Source organism: Plasmodium cynomolgi, assembly GCF_000321355.1.
Source record: "Plasmodium cynomolgi strain B DNA, scaffold: 1377, whole genome shotgun sequence".
NCBI classification, from domain to species: domain Eukaryota; phylum Apicomplexa; class Aconoidasida; order Haemosporida; family Plasmodiidae; genus Plasmodium; species Plasmodium cynomolgi.
In genome coordinates this window covers 1-1,139 of record NW_004193244.1, presented here as the reverse complement: position 1 = coordinate 1,139, position 1,139 = coordinate 1, and the positions used below count along the sequence as shown (strand labels likewise).

The following is a 1,139-nucleotide window of genomic DNA, read 5'->3' as shown; positions in this document are numbered from 1 at the left end:
GTGAAATTTATATATTGAAATGATATCCTTAATATAATAATGGATAAACGTTTAACGGTATATAGTTCTTTTATATTGTCTGTTATACTTATATATTGGGATAATGATTTTTTTATAATAAAAAATACCATATTTTATATATTTCGCTATATCTGTATATATTGCTTTTAATATTTTTATCTCAGCAAGAAGACATAAATAAATTAACTTCAAAAAGTATGTATTCTTATTTTGAAAATGGAAAGGAGGGGTGCGAAAAGCTTCAATTTTACTCAAACATTCGTGATGAGTTTGAAGAAAAATATAAGATTTATAATCTTCATAAAATTTCTGATAGTATTTCACGAGCTCTTTGCTATATATATATTGAAAAAAAGGAAAATATAGATTATTTTAACAATGAACTTTGTTGGTATTTGTATTATTGGTTAAGCAATATGATATATCCTTTAGTACAAAAAAATACGACAATGCTCTCAAAAATTATTAAGAATATTTATGAAAACCTAAATGATTATAATCCACAAGGTTTTACAGTGTGTAGTGATACATATTACCTATATGATCTTAATAGGTTTAATGAGTATAAGTTGCTGTTTGATTATTCTAAGGATTATCGAAATATTGAGCAAGATACTGCTTATGACCAAACCCCATGTGATGAATATTATAACAATTACATAAACGAATATATTGGTATGTATAAGAAGGCACATTCAGAATGCAATGAAGGAAAAAAGAGCAACTTTTATTGTAGAAATTTTTTTACATTATTCCAGAAAAAACCATACGAAAAATTATCCTCATTTAGTTGTACCCTAAGTAAGAATCGCGAAGAAATTTTAGAAGAAGCTACAGCACATAGAACACAGGAACATGTACAAAATCAAAACCATTTAAGGACTACAATAGTACAAGATTCCGTTGATCATCATGGCACAGCAGATGGTTCCAATTTAGGAAAGATACCTAGTTTAGAAAGTCAACAAAATCTAGAAAAAATGACAACATTTTCAATAGATGACAATGCTGAAGGTGGACCTTCAAAAAGTGTTACAGGTTCAGTTGTTCCTGTATTAGGTGTTCCTTTTATTTCTTTTCTATTATATAGAGTAACTGAAAATATAATTAAAATCCAC

The 1,139-nt window shown here is 27.0% G+C and overlaps 1 protein-coding gene across 1 annotated transcript; it reads left to right on the top strand.

The window, feature by feature from the left end:
- Positions 1-218: 218 nt before the first annotated feature.
- Positions 219-1,073, top strand: PCYB_007590 (CYIR protein; the record flags this gene model as incomplete). Its single annotated transcript, XM_004228180.1, has 1 exon — positions 219-1,073. A coding segment is annotated over one exon (855 nt), but the record flags the coding sequence as incomplete, so codon positions are not given.
- Between the last annotated feature and the right edge of the window lie 66 nt (positions 1,074-1,139).